This window comes from Phycodurus eques, chromosome 6 (assembly GCF_024500275.1).
Source record: "Phycodurus eques isolate BA_2022a chromosome 6, UOR_Pequ_1.1, whole genome shotgun sequence".
In the NCBI taxonomy this organism is placed as follows: domain Eukaryota; kingdom Metazoa; phylum Chordata; class Actinopteri; order Syngnathiformes; family Syngnathidae; genus Phycodurus; species Phycodurus eques.
Genome location: NC_084530.1, coordinates 31915765 through 31934950, shown reverse-complemented (window position 1 = coordinate 31934950; position 19186 = coordinate 31915765). Strand labels below are relative to the sequence as shown.

Genomic DNA, 19186 nt, shown 5'->3' with positions numbered 1-19186 from the left:
AGAGGAGTCGAGAAAGTGGAGACAAACACAGTCGTGATAGAATTTGATGAAAAGGAACTGCCAGAGGGGGTAAATGTTGGACGTATGAGATTCAAAGTGAGGGAATTTATTGAAAAACCCCTGAGATGTTTCAAATGTCAGGGGTTTGGTCATGTGACTAGCGGGTGTCATAAGAAGATTAACATGGGAAGTGCGGTAAGGGGTGAGAATAAAGTGTTGTAATTGTGGACGGGATCATAGTGCAGCATATTGAAAGATGTAAAAAAGCAGTACAGAGAGCAAATTCTTATGCGGGAGCGATAAAGGTGGAAGGAAGAGAGGAGGGCAATGAGAGCGCAGGAGGCAACAAGAAGGAAGTAGCAGAAAAAGGAAAGTTAGGTGAAGCAGTGTGGGTAGAAAAAGTGACTTTTGTGGAGAGAGTAATTAATGCAACAGCTGATATATAATCGAAAACAGAAAGAATTTGTCTTATAGTCATAGCAGCAGTACATCACCGAGGCATGGAAGGTTTGAAATGGGAGGAGGTTAGGGATGAACTTCAGGGAAAGACGAGTAGTACTCGTCAAGAAGTAAGATCGATGGGTGGATAATAGTTTAACAAGAAATGGATAGGAAGAGCAGGAGAAAATGAGCTCGGAAAGGAGAACAATTAGGATGTACAGTATTGGCTGGCAACCGGTTCAGGGCGTACCCCGCCTCCTGTCCGATGATAGCTGGGATCGGCTCCAGCTCAGAAAATGGATGGATGGAGTATAGCTAGTTATGTTTTTGTTGGATTTATCTCACCAAACATGATAATGAATAAACACAAAAGGAATGAAGACGTTGGTCATTTTACTCATGAGGAGGGCGCATGGGAGATTGTTCAGGTGGCAGCCTCTCAACACGCTCTAAACAATCTCCCCCGTCGCTCCTACATTGATTTGAAAATAGGAGGGTTCTACAAGACATCACGTTCTAAGCATTAAGACACAACACAAACCATAGGACCGGACGACACCCGTCCCGTCCCCGACCACATCCGATCACGTCCTTGGTCAAGGCGCCCTTCCATCAAATGTTGCTGAGTCATCTTCTTGAAGGCGAGACATCTTTCTATCGAAATATTGTCCATAATACTAATGCAAGCTACTGATGCAAAATACTAATGCAAGCTACTAATGCAAAATACTAATGCAAGCTAAGCAAATAAATGATAACTACTAAAATATATCTAACAGTTTTGAATTTGTCATTTATTTGCGGGCGGCACGGTGGCCACTGGTTAGCACATCAGAATCAGAATCAGCATCATCTTTATTTGCCAAGTATGTCCAAAAACACACAAGGAATTTGTCTCCGGTAGTCGGAGCCGCTCGAGTACGACAACAGACAGTCAATTGACAGAACACTTGGAGACAGAAAGACATTGACAAAAAAAAAAAAAAAAAAGTCACTGAGCAGTAAAGGGTTGCTAGTTATCTGGTAATACCGGTACAATATTATTTTTTTTTGGACATTTCCATCACAGTTCTGAGTCCCGCGTTCAAATCCCAGCACCGCCTGTGTGGAGTTTGCATGTTCTCTCGGGTACTCCTACTACCCCCCATCCACACAAAAGAAACGTGTGGGAGGTTGATTGAAGACTCTAAATTGCCCATCGGTGTTTGTTTATGTGTTTCCTGCGATCCTGCGATTGGCTGACGACCAGTTCAGGGTGTACCCCGCCTCTCGCCCGAAGATAGCTGGGATAGGCTCCGGCATGTCCGCGACCCTAGTGAGGAGAAGCAGTACAGTAAATGGATGGATGGATGGATTTATTTGGGCTAATAAGTTAGGAGGAACAGTAGGCGGCGGTAATGCACATAAACCTTTGTTGCCAACTGCCATAAAACTACACAAGAAGAAGAAGCGGAAGTAGAAGACGAGGAAGAAGAAGAATTCTAACGTAATGTCTCGGACCTCTAAAGCGGTTCTGGGACTTTCTGTGCTTCTGACTGTGAGCACCGTGACTGCGGTACACCTCAGGCAGGCCTGGGACAGACAGGTGAGCCCGACCGAGCCGAACCAGGAGGACGGACGGGGCGTACAAAGACCGCACTTAGCTTCGGGTGGCTAATGGCGAGCTAGGCTAGCTATTTAGCAAGGACGAGTTTGGAATTTATCTGCAAAATATTTGATGAACAATAAAATGAAAGACTCATCCTTTAAAATATTTCATAGGTTTTACCCGTCTAATTTGTTTCTGCAATGGTTCATAAAAGACATTGATACTAATTGCTTTTGTTGTGAAGGATCCATTGATATTTTATTTTGGAATTACCCACTTATGGAAAGATAGTTATAATTTGATTTTACTCTGTATAGAACCAAATCTTTCTCTTTGCTTTGAATTTATATTGTTTGGCTTCACTAACTATCCACCTGTGAACATTTGTTTAAATATATTATTAATCTCATTATACATTTGACTAAAAGGCATATTCATAAATGTCGGTATACTAATCAAAAACCACTCTTTAGCATTTCTGAAAATGAATTCAAGCCATATATTTGGTCCATTAGGCACGCCACGAATGTTTAAGTACATAATAACACTTTAGAGTTATGTGCTCTGTATAATTTATTTCCGTAATGAGACTGAATGTTTGCTTTTGTTTGAATTTCACCCCCTGGCGATTGAATTTGTATGTTTCGCGAATTTGTATGTTTTGCGTTTCTAAATAAAAAATAGATACAGGTCGATGTCGGGTTAGTAAGGGTTGAACGGAGGTTGTTTGGCATTTTTCCTAGTAAAACGACATGCACAAGCCGTCGCCAAATGTTATTTGCTTTATTACTTATTTTAAAATTACTTTTTTTCCATTTATTTTACATGCTTATTGTTTATTGTTATTATATTTTTATTTGTTTGTTTGTTTTTGGGTGGCTCAGTGGACGACTGGTTAGCACATCTGCCTCACAGTTCTGAGGACCAGGGTTCAAATCCCCGCCTCGTCTGTGTGGAGTTTGCATGTTATCCCTGTGCTTGCGTGCGTGGGTTTTCTCCGGATACTCCGGTTTCCCTCCCACAACCCAAAAACATGCATGGTAGGTTGATTGAAGACTCTAAATTGCCTGTAGGTGTGAATGTAAGTGCGAATGGTTGTGTGTGCCCTGCGATTGCCTGGCGACCAGTTCCAGTGTACTCTCGCCCCTCTCTGGCTGGGATAGACTCCAGCGTGCCCGCGACCAGCGTGAGAAGAAGCAGTCCAGAAAATGGATGGATGTTTACTGAGGCACCATAGAGACAATATTCGCAAATACTAGAAAAAGTTGGTTTGGTAAAATACGTGACCTTTAAGTGGGACCTTTATTTATTTATTTATTATTATTATTATTATTTTTTTTCTTTTCCTTTTCTCTCCCCCCCCTTGCAGTCCTCCCTGTTGAACTCATTCCGTTAACTGCAGCAGCGGTGACATCCTTCCACTCGCTCAGTTTCCTATTTGTTGTGGCGCTTCCAAAACCACCGTCCTCACCGATGTGAATGTCGACTTATGTTTCTGAAAAGTTTTTTTTCGAGTTGTTTCTGCCGTTGCCATAAATTCACCCTTCAAAATACATTAGCCAATCTCATTTATAATCATGAGCTGATTTTGTTTTGATTTTGTTGTGGGATCAACGTGCCTTCTTTCCTAAGTGTGTGACTTGTCAAGCAACATTCCCTACAGGTGTAACTTATTAAATTGGGTCAGTTTTTCCTCATACCTACTGTTGATTTTGATGATGATTTTTTGTTCTCTGTTTGTGTAATATCACTTGATCAAGCCTTTTCTAACATTCCATGCTTCAAAATAAGTAAAGTATATATGATCATTGCTGATATCGGATCAGGCCGATATGGGCATCGGCCAAAACTCAAGGCTACAATATCAGTATTGGATCGGAAGTGAAAAAGTTGGATCAGGACATCCCTACATAAAATGCAAAATATTTACCGAACCGATCTAGCAGATCAGATTGATGGAAAGTCTAGTTTTAACTGGCTTTTCCAGGTTATGACCAGTTGTGACCGGTTGTCTGTGACCAGCGACCGGTCCAGGACATACCTTGCCTTTCACCCAAAGTCAGCTGGGAAGGACTCCAGCGCAACCTTGAGCCCAATAAGCATCTGTGGCATAGAGAACGGATAGATGGTTTTGACTCATTTTGACTGGTTGCGGCCGGCTATGTGTGTGCGCGCAGCGTCTCCACGAAGGCGTCCTGAGAGATTTGGAGCGCCTGGAGCGGAAGAAGGAGAACGTGCGGCGTCTGGAGGAGAACAGCAAGTTGAGCGCTCACCTGGAAGAGGAGCGGCGGCAGAGGGAGGCGGTGCTCTGTCCTCGAGACCACGCGCCCCACTGACTCAAAGACGTCAGGCTCGCCGTGCGGGTGTCCTTCCTTCCAGGCGAGGTCATGGACAGCGGCGGAGAGCTGGGCGGTGGCGAGGACGAGGCGGCGTGCACCTCCGCCTCTGAGGGTCTGGAGGAGGGCGAGGTAGAGGGTGAGACGCTCCTGATCGTCGAGTCCGAGGACCAGGTCTCGTTGGACCTGTCGCACGATCAGAGCGGCGACTCCCTGGCCAGCGACTTGGGTGAGGAGACAGATGCTGCGTGGGCCTGCGACAACTTGGCCTTTTACTGTGAGCGCTGCCACAAGTGGATCCCGGCAGGTACGCGCGCCACTTTGTTCATTTTCTTTCGGTTGTCATCTGGCGGTAGCATTGAAAAAAGCAGGGGCGTCCATGAAATAGACGTTGCTTGGATGGCAGCATGTTTCTCTAAATAAATAAATCTGCAATGTCAATAAAACTAAGTGTTGAAAAAATTTTTTTTTTTTTTTTTTTTTTTATATAAAAGAGGTTTACCCAAATTGCAGCCCTTTTGAAAAAAGAGCCAAAAAATATTTCCCTACCTATGAAAGGTGATTCCAAGTTCGGAGTTCCCTTGTTGTGATTGTACGACGTGTGCGCAACCGTATGTAGCACCATGTGCAGGCATCCTTGTAATTTTGGTTTCCGACCGTGCCGTCCACAAACACGGATTGTCCATAACGAACACCATGTTCAAGCATAAGGATGTCCACATGTGCACTTGGCACCAGGACACCCTTGGTCGCAGTTCGGTGATCGACTTTGTGGTCGTGTCATCGGACTTGCGGCCGCATGTCTTGGACACTCTGGTGAAGAGTTGGCTCCGATGGTGGGGGAAGATGCCGGTCCCATCTGGCAGGCCCAAACATATCGTGAGGGTCTGCTGGGAACGTCTGGCAGAATCCCCTGTCAGAAGGAGTTTCAACTCCCACCTCCGACAGAACATTGCTCATATTCCGGGTAGACGGGGGGACATCGAGTCCGAGTGGACCGTGTTCCGCAACTCCATTGCTGAGGCGGCCGACCGGAGCTGTGGCCGTAAGGTGGTTGGTGCTTGTCGTGGCGGCAATCCCCGAACCCGTTGGTGGACACCAACGGTGAGGGATTCCGTCAATCTGAAGGAGTCCTTTCGGCCCTTTTAGGCCTGTAGGACTTCTGAGGCAGCTGATGGGTACCGGCTGGCCAAGCGGAATGCAGCTTTGGTGGTAGCTGAAGCAAAAACTCGGGCGTGTGAGGAGTTCGGTGAGGCCATGGAGAAAGACATCCGGACGGCTTTGAGGAAATTCTGGTCCACCATCCGGCGTCTCAGGAGGGGGAAGCAATGCACCATCAACACTGTGTATAGTGGAGATGAGGCGCTGCTGACCTCGACTCAGGACATTGTGAGTCGGTGGGGAGAATACTTCGAAGACCTCCTCAACTCCACCGAGACGCCTTCCCATGAGGAAGCAGAGTCTGTCCTATCTCTGGAGAGATTTTCCCGGAGTTCCTAAAGCCTCTGGATGTTGTGGGGCTGTCCTGGTTGACACGCCTCTGCAACATCGTGTAGACATCAGGGAGAGTTCCTCTGGATTGGCAGACTGGGGTGGTGGTCCCCCTTTTTAAGAGAGGGGACCGGAGGGTGTGTTCCAACTGCAGGAACACTCCTCAGCCTCCCTGGTAAGGTCTATTCTGGGGTGCTGGAGAGGAGAGTCCGTCTGGAATTCGAATCTCAGATTCAGGAGGAGGAGTGTGGTTTTCGTCCTGGCCGTGGAACCGTGGACCAGCTCTACACCCACTGCAGGGTCCTCGAGGGTGCATGTTTTCTGGACTTGGAGAAGGCGTTCGACCGTGTCCCTCGGGGAGTCCTGTGGGGGGTGCTTTGGGAGTATGGCGTACTGAACCCCCTAATACAGGCTGTTCGGTCCCTGTACAACTGGTGTCAGAGTTTGGTCCGCATTGCCGATAGTAAGTCAGACTCGTTCCCGGTGAGGGTTGGACTCCGCCAAGGCTGCCCTTTGTCACCGATTCGGTTCATAACTTTTATGGACAGAATTTCTGGACGCAGCCGAGGCATAGAGGGGGTCTGGTTTGGTGGCCTCAGAATTGGATCTCTGCTTTTTGCAGATGTCGGCTTCATCAAGCCGTGATTTCCAATTCTCAATGGAGCGGTTCGCAGCTGAGTGTGAAGTGGCTAGGATGAGAATCAGCACCTCCAAATCTGAGACCATGGTCCTCAGGCGGAAAAGGGTGGCGTGCCCTCTCCGGGTCGGGGATGAGATCCTGCCCCAAGTGGAGGAGTTCAAGTATCTTGGGGTCTTGTTCACGAGTGAGGGAAGAATGGAACGGGAGATCGGCAGGCGGATCGGTGCAGCGTCTTCAGTGATGCGGACTTTGTATCGGTCCGTTGTGGTAAAGAACGAGCTAAGCCGAAAAGCGAAGCTCTCAATTTACCGGTCTATCTACGTTCCTACCCTACAGGTCACGAGCTGTGGGTTGTAAACTGAAAGATGATGATGATGATGATCCCGGATACAAGCAGCTGAAATGAGTTTCCTTCGCAGGGTATCCGGGCTCTCCCTTAGAGATGGGGTGGGAAGCTCGGTCATCCGGGAGGGGCTCAGAGTAGAGCCGCATTGAGAGGAGCCAGATGAGGTGGCTGGGGCATCTGATTCGGATGCCTCCCGGACGCCTTACTGGTGAGGTGTTCTGGGCACGTCCCACCGGAAGGAGACCCCGGGGACGACCCAGGACACGCTGGAGAGACTACGTCTCTCGGCTGGCCTGGGAACGCCTCGGGATCCCACCGGAAGAGCTGAATGAAGTGGCTGGGGAGAGTAAAGTCTGGGCGTCCTTGTGAAACCTACTGCCCCCGTGACCCGACCTCGGATAAGCGGTAGAAATTGGTTGGATGGATGGATAGTAGTGCGATAATGTCGTAGTTGTAGTAGTAGTAGTAGTAGTAGTAGTAGTGCGAGACTACTACAGTGAGTGCACAAGTAATATATAATTGGCACGACAGAAATGTGACGACAAACTCAAGACAAAAAAAAATGGCAGCATGTTGCAATGGAATTATAAGTTAGCTGTTTAAGAAGTTATTGGCAAAAGGGAAGAAGCTGTTGGAATGTCTGCTAGTTGTAGTTTGCATTGTTCGGTAGCGCCTACCTGAGGGAAGGAGGTGGAAGAGCTGGTGACCAGGATTTGGAGGGTCCAAGAGGATTTTGCATGCTCTTGTTTTAGTTCTGGCAGCGTGGAAGTCCTCAAGGGTGGGTTGGGGGTACCGACAATCTTTCCAGCAGTTTTGATTGTCCGTTGCAGTCAGAGTTTGTCCTTTTTTGTGGCAGCACCAAACCAGACTGTGATGGAAGAAAACAGGATTGATTCGATGACCACTGTGTAGAACTGCCTCAACAGCTCCGTGGCAGGCCGTGCTTCCTCAGAAGCCGCAGGAAGTAGATCCTCTGCCGGGACTTTTTGAGGATGAAGTTGATGTTGAACTCCCACTTCAGGTCCTAAGAGACTGTAATTCCCAGGAACTTGAAGGTTCTCGACGGTTGACACAAGGCAGCTGTGGTGAAGGATGCCTCCTGAAGTCCACGATCATCTCTACAGTCTTGAGCGTGTTCAGCTCCAGGTTGTGTCGGCCACACCACAGCTCCAGCCGCTCCACTTCCTGTCGATATGCAGACTCGTCACCATCTTTGATGAGGCCGATGACTGTGGTGTCATCTGCAAACTTCAGTAGTTTGACAGCCGGGTGTGTTAAGGTGCAGTCGTTTGTGTAGAGAGAGAGAAGAGCAGCGAAGAGAGGACACAACCTTGGGGCGCTACGGTGCTGGTGGTGTGTGTAGATGAGGTGGCCTCACCTGCTGTGTCCTGCCCGTCAGGAAGCTGTAAATCCACTGGCAGATGGCATATCTCAAGGCAGCACTGTATTCACAAAGGTCCGCTAGCTTTTTGATAACATAACGTGCAAAACGCCATAGATGGGCTAACCTAGCCTAGTTGTTGCGGTAATTCTAAGCCTTACGCAAGTGCTGCGTGAACATGCGCGAACCAGCAACAAATGGTAACAGAGCTGGACACAAACAATGAAGCGTAATATAGCGGGGGAACACTGAAATGCTAATGTGCAGCTAAATTGTGGGCTTGTCACGCTAGCACATCTCCACGGGAACCAGCCCAGCTACCTGAAAGGCGACAACTTTTTCAAGTTCATATGCTTCGACTGCTCCGAGGACGGCAAGGAGACCTTCGAGAGGATGCGGCTCACCTGGCAGCAGGTTGTTGTATGATCACGTGATTGGCGGTGGGTGCGCGGCAGCGACTAACGTCCGTTTGTGTGTGGCAGGTGGTAATGCTGGCAATGTACAATCTCTCTCTGGAAGGGACCGGACGCCAAGGCTACTTCCGATGGAAGGAGGACATCTGTGCATTCATCAGCCGCCACTGGAACTTCCTCCTGGGATCCAGGTCACTTCCTGTTACTTTGTCTCACACGACGACCGACCGGTGCATCTGATCTACTTTTGGTGGCCCAGCAGAAAGAAGACGTCCACATGGTGGAGCACGGTGGCGGGCTGCCTGTCTGTGGGGAGTCCCGCTTTCTTCCGTTCAGGGGCACAGGAGTTTAGCGAACCGGGATGGTGGAAGCTGGTCCACAACCGACCTCCGACCCTGCGGGCTCATGCCCACAAAGCTGTCGCCAAGGTTAAAGGTGCGCGAGCCACGCTTAAGCTAACAGTTACACAGGTCATGTTTTTCGTTTACATTCATTTTTGTATGTTGTTTTTTGGTTGTGATTAGTAATTGATAATTGGTGTGGCAGGCGCAGTGCGCAAAACTGCAGCAGCGGAGCCTACTGTCATGGTGGAGGGTCTGCGGAAACGGGGCAGCAACAAGAATCCTGTGGAGACAGCCATGCAACTGAAGGAGAAGCGCTCTCGCACGCAGGAGGCCAAAGACATACGGCGGGCTCAGAAGGAAGCGGGCTTTGCCAACCGCAGCACAGTTTCTACGCCGATGAAAGCGGGTAGTGCCAACGGTGGGGGGGCTGGGCGGCGGCCGCCGGACGTGCTCCTGGAGAAAGGCGAGGTGGTGGACTTCTCCTCCCTCAGTTCTTCCGACAGGACGCCGCTGACCAGCCCGTCACCGTCACCCTCGCCCGACTTCTCGGCCCCCGGGACGCCGGCCTCACACTCGGCCACGCCCAGCCTGCTGTCGGAGGCCGACCTTATCCCGGACGCCATGCCGCCCCAGGCGCTCTTTCACGGTGAGTCTGTGCTTCCCGTCACGGGACCGTGCCCGCATTGCGCTGCAGTTTAAGATTCATCCTCAACTGGATATGATTCATTTCAACAACCCTAGTTTTTTTTTTTGTGGCGTCCAGACGACGAGGAAATGGAGGCGGATGCTATGATCGACCCCGGGATGGAGCACGCACCTCCCCCCGCTGCCGCACGCAAGAAGCTCTGCCCGGCACAACATCACATCAAGCGGGAGGCGGACAGCGAGTATGACGAAGGACGCCAGGGCGACTTTGAAGAAGCGTTAGGCTCGCAGCTCTCTGCCACCGCCCACGAGGGCCCGGCGCGGAAGAGGCCGGCTCGCTGCGACAAAAGCCACGGGGGCGACGCCCCTCAAATTCCTCACCACGCCCCCATCAGCCTGTACGAGGAGCGGATGCTGCGGCGTCGCTTGGACGCGTGCACGCTAGCGTTAGCTGTCACGCCGCAGGCCCGCCGCCTTCGCCGCAAGCTAATGGTGCGCCAGGCTAAGCGGCAGCGAGGACTCCCCCTGCTGGACATAGACTGCACACTCAGCCTGGTGGGAGGAGTCTACGGTGCGCGGGAAGGGGGCGGTGGACGGTGCGGCACCGGCAGCCGAGAGCTGCGTGTCCTGGACCGCTTCCAGGTAACGCCGTGTAACAGGAAGTCAGAGCAGAGCAAGCAGGATGTCCGCTTTGTGTCCAGGTGTCAGCGTGACTTTTGAATCTTGTCTACAGGTGAGTTGTCCTACTCGTCGCGGCTTCCCCCCACCTCAGGTTTCTTTCTCCTGCCGCCTGACTGGAGCGGACGGCGCTCTGGAGCAAAGCATCAAGAGCCCGTACACGTCCCGCCTCCTCAAACCTTACATCAGGTACACAAACATTTTTTAATGTATGACATGACTCAGTCCAAGGACGCCGCAGACACTTGATAGCGGCGGTTCTCAAACGTTTAACGCCAAGGAGCACCTCAAAAGATTCTTAGCGTTCCATCCCAAACAACATTAAGCTACTGTAGTGTAGTAGGCCTTTTATTCCTAAAAAGTTATTTTGTTATCGTAAGCGACTATAACATTATACAACCCCATTTCCAATGAAGTTGGGATGTTGTGTTTAAACAGAAATAAAAACGGAATACAATGATTTGCAAATCATGTTCAACCTATATTTATTTGAATACACTACAAAGACGATATTTAATGTTCAAACTGATCAAATTAGTTTTTAGCAAATAATCATTAATTTAGAATTTTATGGCTGCAAAATGTTCTAAAAAAACTGGGACAAGTGTCACAAAAGACTGAGAAAGTTGAGGAATGCTCATCAAACACCTGTTTGGAACATCCCACAGGTGAAGAGGCGAATTGGGAGCAGGTGGGTGTCGTGATTGTTTCTCTCAATTGCTCTGTCTTTCACAAGCAAAGAGGGGACGAGGTTCACCTCTTCGTGAACAAGTGCGTGAGAAAATAGTCCAACAGTTTAAGGACAATGTTCCTCAACGTACAATTGCAAGGAATTTAGGGATTTCATCATCTACGGTCCATAATACAAAAAAGTTCAGAGAATCTGGAGAAATCACTGCATGGAAGTGGCAAGGCCGAAAACCAACATTGAATACCCGTGACCGTCGATCCCTCAGACGGCACTGCATCAAAAACCGACATCAATGTGTAAAGGATATCACCGCATGTGCTCAGGAAAATTTCAGAAAACCAATGTCAGTAAATAAGGTTCAACTTGAAACTCTACAATGCAAAGCAAAAGTCAATTATCAACAACACCCAGAAACGCCGCCGGCTTCTCTGGGCCCGAGCTCATTTAAGATGGACTGACGCAAAGTGGAAAAGTGTTCTGTGGTCCGACGAGTCCACGTTTCAATTTGTTTTTGGAAATTGTGGATGTCTTGTCCTCCGGGCCAAAGAGGAACACAACCATCCGGACTGTTATGGACGCAAAGTTCAAAAGCCTGCATCTGTGATGGTATGTGTCTGTGTTAGCTCCAATGGCATGGGTAACTTACAGATTTGTGATGGCACCATTAATGCTGAAAGTATGTCCAAGTATGTATTGCCAAGTATGTCCAAAAAACTCACAAGGAATTTGTCTCCAGTAATTGGAGCCGCTCTAGTACGACAACAGTTTTGACAGAAAACACTTTTGAGACATAAAGACATTGAGGAAAAACAGTCACTGAGCAAAAAAATATTGCTAGTTATCTGGTAATGCTGGTACATTTGATTTATTTTTTTGACAATTGTGCAAAAAGATGCAGAGTCCTCTAGCACTTAGAGCAGTTCGAATGACTAATATTGCAATAGTTCGGTACAATGACCATTGTCCAAAGGGCACCGAGACTTCAAGCGAGTAGTACGATAATCTGGGACAATGTTGATTATGCACATCTTGCAGTCAGTGTGCAAATGGAGCAGATGCTACTCTGGCATGAGTGGCCAGTATTGGTCAACAACAGATATGCAAATAGTGCAGTGTGGTGGACTACTACAGTGAGTGCGCGAGTAATATATAATTGGCGCGACAGAAATGTGACAACAAACTCAAGACAAAAAAATTGTCAGCATTTTGCAACGGAATTGTAGGTTAAGTGTTTAAGAAGTGATTGCAAGAGGGTAGTGCTAGTTTGCATTGATCGGTAGTGCCTACCTGAGGGAAGGAGCTGGAAGAGCCAGTGACCGGGATGCGGAAGGTCCGAGAGGATTTTGCACGCTCTTGTCTTAGTTCTGGCAGCGTCCAAGTCCTCAAGGGTGGGTAGGGGGGTACCGACAAACCTTTCAGCAGTTTTGATTGTCCGTTGCAGTCGGAGTTTGTCCTTTTTTGTAGCAGCACCAAACCAGACTGTGACGGAAGAGCACAGGACTCATTCGATGACCGCTGTGTAGAACTGCCTCAGCAGCTCCTGTGGCAGGCCGTGCTTTCTCAGAAGCCACAGGAAGGATGCCTCCTGAAGTCCACGATCATCTCTACAGTCTTGAGCGTGTTCAGCTCCAGGTTGTGTCGGCTACACCACAGCTCCAGCCGCTCCACTTCCGGTTGATATGCAGACCCGTCACCGTCCTTGATGAGCCCGATGACAGTGGTGTCATCTGCAATCTTCAGGAGTTTGAGAGCCGGGTGCCGACTATTGTTCTCATCTTGGGGGGGATCGTCGCTTGTAATTAGTCAGCGATTGGAATGCATGCCAGACTGATTTAGAGTCGTTAGCGCTAAACTGTTTTTCCAACTTTGCTGAGGTTCCTCTTTGCAATGTTAATTTCTTTAGTCAGCTGGTTTCTAGCTCGATTATACAGGGCCCTGTCCCCACTTTGATATGCATCCTCCTTAGGTTGTCGAAGCTTCTTAAGTTTGGCAGTGAACCACAGCTTGTTGTTGTTGAAAGTGCGAAATGACTTTGTTGGTACACACACCTCTTCACAGAAACTGATATAAGATGTAACAGTGTCCGTATATTCATCCAGGCTGCCATCTGAATTTTCAAAGACACTCCAGTCTGTGCAGTCGAAACAGCTTTGAAGTTCCATCTTGGCTTCATTGGTCCACTTTTTCACTGTTTTCACTGTAGGCTTCGCGCATTTAAGTTCTTGCCTGTACGTCGATATTCAGTGAATGAAGCAGTGATCAGACGAGCCCAGGGCGGCACGAGGTTTGGCACGGTATGTCTTGTTTAGCGTAGTATAGCAGTGGTCCAAAATGTTATTTTCCCTGGTGGGACAGTCGATGTGCTGCTTGTATTTCGGGAGTTGGTGGTTGAGTTTAGCTTTGTTAAAGTCCCCGAGAATAATGAGGGGTGAGTCCTGGTGTTTTTTTTTCAATTTCGTTGACTTGTTCGGCAAGCGTTAGCAGTGCAGCGTTAGTGTTAGCTGGAGGCGGAATATAGGCGCCAGCGAGAATGAATGATGCGAACTCACGCGGCGAGTAGAATGGCTTACAGTTCAAAAACAGCGACTCCAAATGCGGGCTGCAGTGTGTGCTGAGCTCCGTGACGTCCGTGCACCATTTTTCGTTGATACAGAAGCATATCTCGCCGCCGTATGTTTTCGGAAGCATGACGGCGCCATCGGGTACACCCTCACAAAGCTAAGTCTCCGTAAAGCACATGGCGGCGGAACGTCCAAAGCCTTTACTGGACTTTATCAGAAGATGAAGCTCGTCCATTTTGTTGGGTATGGAGCGTACATTCGCGTGGTGGATGGACGGAAACGCCAGTCTGTATCCTCTCTTGCGAAGTTTCACCTGGATGCCGGCTCGCTTACCTCTGTGGCGTCTCCTCCGCCTCCATGCGCCGAAGACCACCGTCGCAGCTCCAGTGAGTAACTCGGGGAAAAAACTGAGCGGATTTGTGAAAGAAAGTCCGGAGTAACCTCGTTTATGTTTAGCATGTCTCCCCTTGTGTAAGTGAGTCGTGTAATGTCTCCGAAGACGAACGAAAAACACAAAGAGAAACAAACATGAGTTGCCATCCAAGCAATGTCTTTTTCATGGACGCCCCTGCTATTTTCAGCAAGACAATGCCAAACCACATTCTGCACGTGTTACAACAGCGTGGCTTCGTAGTAAAAGAGTGCGGGTACTACTAGGTAAACATGACCCTGTCCCAGCTTTTTTGGAACGTGTTGCAGCCATAAAATTCTAAATTCATGATTATTTGCTAAAAACAAAGTTTATCAGTTTGAACATGAAATATATTTTCTTTGTCGTGTATTCAATTCAATATAGGTTGAATATGATTTGCAAATCATTGTATTCTGTTTTTATTTGTTTAACACAACATCCCAACTTCATTTGAATTGGGGTTGTACATCGAACATTTACACCGCACTTAAATATAGGAATATGAATTAAAGAAGTGGTGGATGCCATCAGCGCCAGCAGACCTTTTTGGGTCTGTTTGCAAAGCATGCAGGCGGGGTCTAAAATTAACACTCGTCAGGCGCCAAATGTGGCTAAATTTTCCGTTTGGCGTCTCCATCTCAGAGGGCTATCCGCCACATGGCGAGTAAATGTTTGGACCATATTATCCATGTTTTTTCGTCTTCATTTTGGTGGATTTCTCCTTTATGTTCCTTTGCTGTTTGTACATACATGAACGATGCGCACATACACAAACATACACGCATAACGTAAACAGATGCACACGCGCCAGACAGGGTAGTTAAGTCGTGGGAATGTGGCAAGTTTTAGCAGGAAGCGAGCGGCCGTGGCGACACCCAGGGGTGTCCAAACTATGGCTTGGGAACCATTTGCAGCCCACCATTCATTTTTAGCGGCCCTCGGCATAGACTAAAATATACATTGGACACTGTACGTGTGGTTTGATTGCATTGGACTATAGGATCTACTTTCTACAGCGGGTGCAAAGGCAGGAGAAGAGAAAGTTTGTTCGTATTGCTCACTTCCTTGTTTTCAACCAATCACACATCATTACACAAGATGTGACGCCAAGGTCAGCTCTGTACAGAATCTTGCTGTTTTGATTCCAGTTGTGGTGATGTGATTATGCTGCTGCTGCTCAGTGGAGAGGGGAATTTGTTCTAATGGGACTGGCCACTCCAAAATCCTGAAAAATCAGACTTTTTGCTTTATTACCTAGATTATTTTATTTTTTTTAATATACAGTATATATCAAAATATGTTGTAGCTTTGCTTAGCTTTACCTACTCTGATGGATTGTTTTTGTGTGAAAGTCTCATTGTCGCCTTTTTTCTGCATGGGGCCCTTGGAAGAAAAGGTTTGGACACCCCTTCTCTTAGCCATAAGGGGAGTTATTCCCTTCAAAGGAAGCTCACTTTACCTGAGTTCCTTCTACACTATATTCACTAGGGCTGTCCCAATCCAATCACTTGATTGAAAATCGGGATCGATCACGTGATTTTCAGTTGATCGAGATCGGGTGAAAAAGACCCCCCCCCCCCCAGTTTTGAATTAACATAGCGGTTAGCCGTGCATCGTTAGCCTCGCCTCGTCCGATCTACTCACCGGGGAGGAAGAGGAACGAGGGAAGCGAGCAGCACAATGTCAGTGAAAGTTCATCTTCGTCCCCAATGTTGTGTCCACGACGACTGTGTGCCAACAGTACTTGCTACTATTGTGAGCGTTCCATAACATGCCTTTTGCGACACTGCTGCAACACCTGTAGTCTTTAGTGTAGTGTGTACTTGGTGCACACTGTTGTAAACCTGGCTGCACAGAGAGCACTGGGCTGTCACAAATCCTTTGAGACAGTAAGAGAGAAGTTTATTTTTTACCCATTTTGTTATTTAGTTTCTGGTTTGCAGCACAGATAGGAAGTTTGCTACAGTGTTAACTAAATGTTTACGTCGTGGCACAGACACCAAGTTTGTTTCCTAAACTCCACAGCGTTGTTTAGTTCTTTATATTTTAAATGGTAGCTATTTTGTTAGAGAAAAGATTCTTAGTTTTTACATATTTTAATTTCTTGTTTGCAGCACAGAATGGAGTTTATTTTATTTTTTACAATCATGTATAGTTAAGTGTCCTAAGTAAATAGTCCAGTTTTTTTTTTTTTTTTTTTTTTTTTTTTTTTTTTTTTTTTAAATTACAATCTTATCTATTTTTTTTACCCCCCACTTCAAAAATCGAATCGTGTATTGAACCGTGGGTCAGAAATCGTGATACGTATCGAAATGACTTTGGTGTATTGTTACAGCCCCAATATATCGTGTGTGTGTATACTATTAAAATATTTGTAAATATTTTATCTATATAAAATATTAGTATACATTTTGTATGTATGTAACTATATACAAAGGCTACACAAGGACTGTCACAATCGAATCTTTTTAGAATTGATTATCCTATAGATATTTTGTCAAGTAATCATCGCCCCCCCCCCTCCCCCCCAAAAAATTGACTTTTTATTATTATTATTGTTCTACAACTAACATGCATTTTATTCTCATTTCTTAGTGCTGGAATTTGATCCCTAAACTGTATATTTTCATCCATAGTGTATGGTGTAAATTCTGTATAGAATTTGACGAAAAAACAGCAGCCTTTGCTAAACGGTTAGCATTATCGATCAGCATTAACGCGCTAGCAATTACCATTTTCGGTTTAAAATTTTTTTTATTGCTAACTACCATTCAGCTCACTCATACAGTGGGTATTTTTTGGGGGGTCCCAGCGGAGCTTCGATGCAGAAATTCTGTGTCGACCTATTTTTGGAGTCGACTTGGCCAAGATATTCGATTTGTCTCCCCCCCAGCCCCCTCAGCCCTCGGCTACACAATAATTACAGAAAATTTGGATGATTATCGGAACGGGACCTGGTATCAGCAGACGCTTAAATACAAAGACTCAGACTCGGTGCATACAAATGTGATGGGGACATCATGAATAATCACCCCTTTTGGGGTCAATGAGCCCAAGCCAAACTCTTTCATGTTCCCCTTGTCCCAATGTTGAAGCACGGAAATCCGATTAAGTTGATATAATCACTGGGTATGTGCGTGTCGTGGGTGTGGGCGGCTTCTGTGCATCAGATGGGTGAGGGAGTTTGCAGACTGCTTATTGTGTAGTAGCACAACGGGGCGAGTGACCTGACTAGCAACGGTGTCGTTCCGTCACATGGGCACTACGTCGGGGTTGCGCATGTTTCATCACATGGACAATAACACACAGTCACGCGGTCGATTGTAGCGTTCCGGCGGACTAGTTTTCATGTGTTGCCCGCCCGGTGTGCTAGGCGCGACTACGAGAGCCGTCCCCTGAAGATGCGTCTGCTGGGTGAGATCCGAGCACACCCCCACCGCCGGGAGTCCGGCTGGACCCCGGAGGCCGACGCCCCCCTCGACTACTGCTACGTGCGGCCCAATCACATCCCGTCGGTCAATGCCATGTGTCAGCACAGCTTCTGGCCAGGTAACGCGGCGGCGGCGTAACCAGCGGCGGCCGCACCCCGCCGCCTGGTCTCTGACGTTTGCGGGGGTCCCCTCCCCTCCCCCTCCCCTCAGGAGTAGACCTGTCGGAGTGCTTGCAGTACCCCGACTTCAGCGTGGTGGTCCTATACAAGAAAGTGGTGGTGGGCTTCGGCTTCATGGTGCCCGACGTCAAGTACAACGAGGCATATGTCTCCTTCCTGCTGGTGCACCCCGAGTGGCGGCGGGCGGGCATCGGAACCTTCATGATCTACCACCTCATTCAGGTGAGCGCCCACGTGCGGGACTTCCTCGGGACCGGGCTCATACTGGCGACGTGACTGGTGCGCGTGCGCCCAGAAAAGCCCTCCGTGGGAATGTGGGCCTGTACTGGCTTCTTGGTGTGCATTTTCAACTGCAACTTGTCAGCTAATCGGAGAATGGCTTCCTCAAGTAACGGACCAAACCAAAGGGTTTAGGAGATATGTTGAGGAATAATCGAGTTACGGTGGACCCGCATATTTGCACTTCAGCATTTGCAGATTTTGTGGTGAATCTATCCTGGTCCCTAACCCTCCACAAATGGCGTCCACCGTACTACTAGAATTATTTTTCAAAAATACAAAATAACTTTATTTTTATGCAAAGCAAGCAGGTTTCGAGACGTGGATTCACTTATTCGCTGTTTTTTATATGTATTGATTTGCTCAATTTCCCTGTTTTTTTTTGTGGAAAGCCAATGTATTCACTTTGGATGGAAGGGATTATTTTTTACATTTTATGACAATTGCAATGTTGGTGAATTGTTGGCGTGTGTTTTTTGTGCGGTGTGGTTTTCAGACGTGCATGGGCAAGGACGTGACGCTGCACGTGTCTGCCAGCAATCCCGCCATGTTGCTCTACCAGAAGTTCGGCTTCCAGGCCGAGGAGTACATCCTGGACTTTTACGACAAGTATTACACGCTGGACAGCACCGAGTGTCGTCACGCTTTCTTTCTGCGGCTGCGACGCTGACAAATCTTCAACTTCCTGTCATGTGAGCCGATAAAACGTCAATAAATGCTCGTGGGTTTTTTTTCCTTTGGGTTGTGACATTTAGCCGAGTGATGGATACCAACAGTGTTGAGAAGATGACCTTGCAAATGGAGTTGCTTCCAATTACTTTACCCTGTTGAAATTGTAATAGTCATACTATTTCAACGACTTTCTCAAAGTAATTAGTCCCATTACTAAAAGTCCAAAATTATCAAAATGAAAGTGTTCAAAAGTCATCATGTTCCTTTGTGTTCAAAAGCGTAACTCTTAGTCGAACCCAGGGTCTGGAACCTGCGGTTCTAGAGCCGCATGTGCCTCTTTCATCGTTCTGCTTGGGAAAATAAATAGTATTTCAGTTAAATTTCTTTTTATTTTAATTTGTTCATTTTTCAAATGCAATTCTAAATTGAAATATGATGGTGCTCTTGCAACATTCAAAGTTATTTTTTTGTCGCTCAAAATGTGTCACAGCCGCCGATGTGCGACACCTGGCGCCAACACTTGAAGAAATCCCAAAAAAGAAAAGTTTCGGACGAAAAGAGAACATTTAATGCTATGTGAACAACAGGTTTTAAAAAGAAAACCTCACTCACACCTAACAGATGACAGCTCACAATTGAGTGTGAAGATGAAGGCGGT

At 47.5% G+C, this 19186-nt stretch overlaps 2 protein-coding genes across 2 annotated transcripts; both read left to right on the top strand.

Annotated features, from left to right (window-relative positions):
• The first annotated feature begins 1813 nt into the window (after nt 1–1813).
• On the top strand, nt 1814–4365 carry LOC133403954 (protein PET117 homolog, mitochondrial). The gene is made up of 2 exons (XM_061679428.1): nt 1814–2026; nt 4207–4365. Exons 1-2 carry the CDS (start codon nt 1931–1933, stop codon nt 4363–4365), a joined length of 255 nt encoding a protein of 84 aa, XP_061535412.1. The 5' UTR covers nt 1814–1930.
• Nucleotides 4366–4416: 51 nt separating this feature from the next.
• Nucleotides 4417–18589, top strand: kat14 (lysine acetyltransferase 14). Its single transcript, XM_061679423.1, has 10 exons — nt 4417–4672; nt 8516–8637; nt 8706–8827; nt 8899–9071; nt 9183–9626; nt 9744–10267; nt 10359–10492; nt 17341–17516; nt 17609–17799; nt 18353–18589. Exons 1-10 carry the CDS (start codon nt 4417–4419, stop codon nt 18524–18526), a joined length of 2316 nt encoding a protein of 771 aa, XP_061535407.1. The 3' UTR covers nt 18527–18589.
• The last annotated feature ends 597 nt before the right edge of the window (nt 18590–19186 follow it).